At 40.1% G+C, this 1554-nt stretch overlaps 1 protein-coding gene across 1 annotated transcript in view; it reads right to left on the bottom strand.

The window, feature by feature from the left end:
- The window catches only part of LOC106013895 (focal adhesion kinase 1), a gene marked incomplete at its 5' end in the record, with an annotated part of 11946 nt that overhangs the window by 5064 nt on the left and 5328 nt on the right, over nucleotides 1–1554 (bottom strand). The window contains 1 exon segment of the mRNA XM_013090727.1: nucleotides 304–420. Coding sequence (XP_012946181.1) covers nucleotides 304–420 — 117 coding nt within the window.

The following is a 1554-nucleotide window of genomic DNA, read 5'->3' as shown; positions in this document are numbered from 1 at the left end:
AGCTGTTGTAGTTGTAGTAGTAGTTGTAATAGTAGTTGTAGTTGTAGTTGTTGTAGTTGTAGCTGTTGTAGTTGTAGCTGTTGTAGTTGTAGCTGTTGTAGTTGTAGTAGTAGTTGTAATAGTAGTTGTAGTTGTAGCTGTTGTAGTTGTAGCTGTTGTAGTTGTAGCTGTTGTAGTTGTAGTAGTAGTTGTAATAGTAGTTGTAGTTGTAGTTGTTGTAGTTGTAGCTGTTGTAGTTGTAGCTGTAGTAGTTGTAGCTGTTGTAGTTGTAGTAGTAGTTGTAGTTGTGGTCTAGGTACTCACCTTGACCATGTCCAGGTACCCGTCCGCCTGCACCGTGGGAGCCTCCTTGGTCATGGTCATGACTGCCCGCACCACGTTGGTCGTGCTGTCGTACACACCGTCGTTCACACGCGACAGCTGCCAACACAAACACACAATATATATATATATATATATATATATATATATATAAACTGGCTGGACCCCCTTTCCAAGAAAGGAATGATCGGTGCATTAACATCAACGGAAAGTCATTGGCCGACTATATTTACACTCTGCTGGAAAGGAGCAATAAATCTTGAGAGATGCAAAAAAAATTAGGTCTAGATAAAGAGATGTATAGATTGATTCTCTATTCCACTTTTGAGGCTGTATACTCCAGAATTTCAACTTAGAAGACGCACTTTCCCAAGATTAGATCTAAACGAAACTAATGAAAAACTGAAAATTAAACGACAGTGACTTCAGACTCCTCAGTGAAACTGTGCACCCTTTCAATGATTCTGAACCCCCGTCAATTTTTTCAAATCCGAAAGTTAAGCGGTTCCGAAGATTTAGGCGGCCAAAGTGACGAACTTTCACAAATAGAATATAATGTATAGATAGATATAGATAGATATAATATATAAAACCTTGTTGTTTACCCTTCCTACAGGACAAGTGTGAACACACATAATAAACAGGTCAACGTACACACACTACTGCTTCCACCTCACCGCTGCATACTTCATGCACAGTAGAGGAGAGGATCAATTGGCTCACACAGGTCAACATCTAACAGTCCCAATGTATTGTAACACAGACAAACAAACATCTAACAGTCCCATTGTATTGTAACACAGACAATTTAAAAGGAACATCTAACAGTCCCATTGTATTGTAACACAGACAAAAGGAACATCTAACAGTCCCATTGTATTGTAACACAGACAAAAGGAACATCTAACAGTCCCATTGTATTGTAACACAGACATCCACTGACAACCTAGTCAAGTCTTGTACGTCAAAGACATCCGCTGACACTGACAACCTAGTCAAGTCTTGTACGTCAATGACATTCGCTGACACTGACAACCTAGTCAATTCTTGTACGTCAAAGACATCCGCTGACAACCTAGTCAAGTCTTGTACGTCAAAGACATCCGCTGACACTGACAACCTAGTCAAGTCTTGTACGTCAATGACATTCGCTGACACTGACAACCTAGTCAATTCTTGTACGTCAAAGACATCCGCTGACAACCTAGTCAAGTCTTGTACGTCAAAGACATA

Source organism: Aplysia californica, unplaced genomic scaffold, assembly GCF_000002075.1.
Source record: "Aplysia californica isolate F4 #8 unplaced genomic scaffold, AplCal3.0 scaffold01443, whole genome shotgun sequence".
NCBI lineage: Eukaryota > Metazoa > Mollusca > Gastropoda > Aplysiida > Aplysiidae > Aplysia > Aplysia californica.
This window is presented reverse-complemented; position numbering and strand designations above follow the sequence as displayed.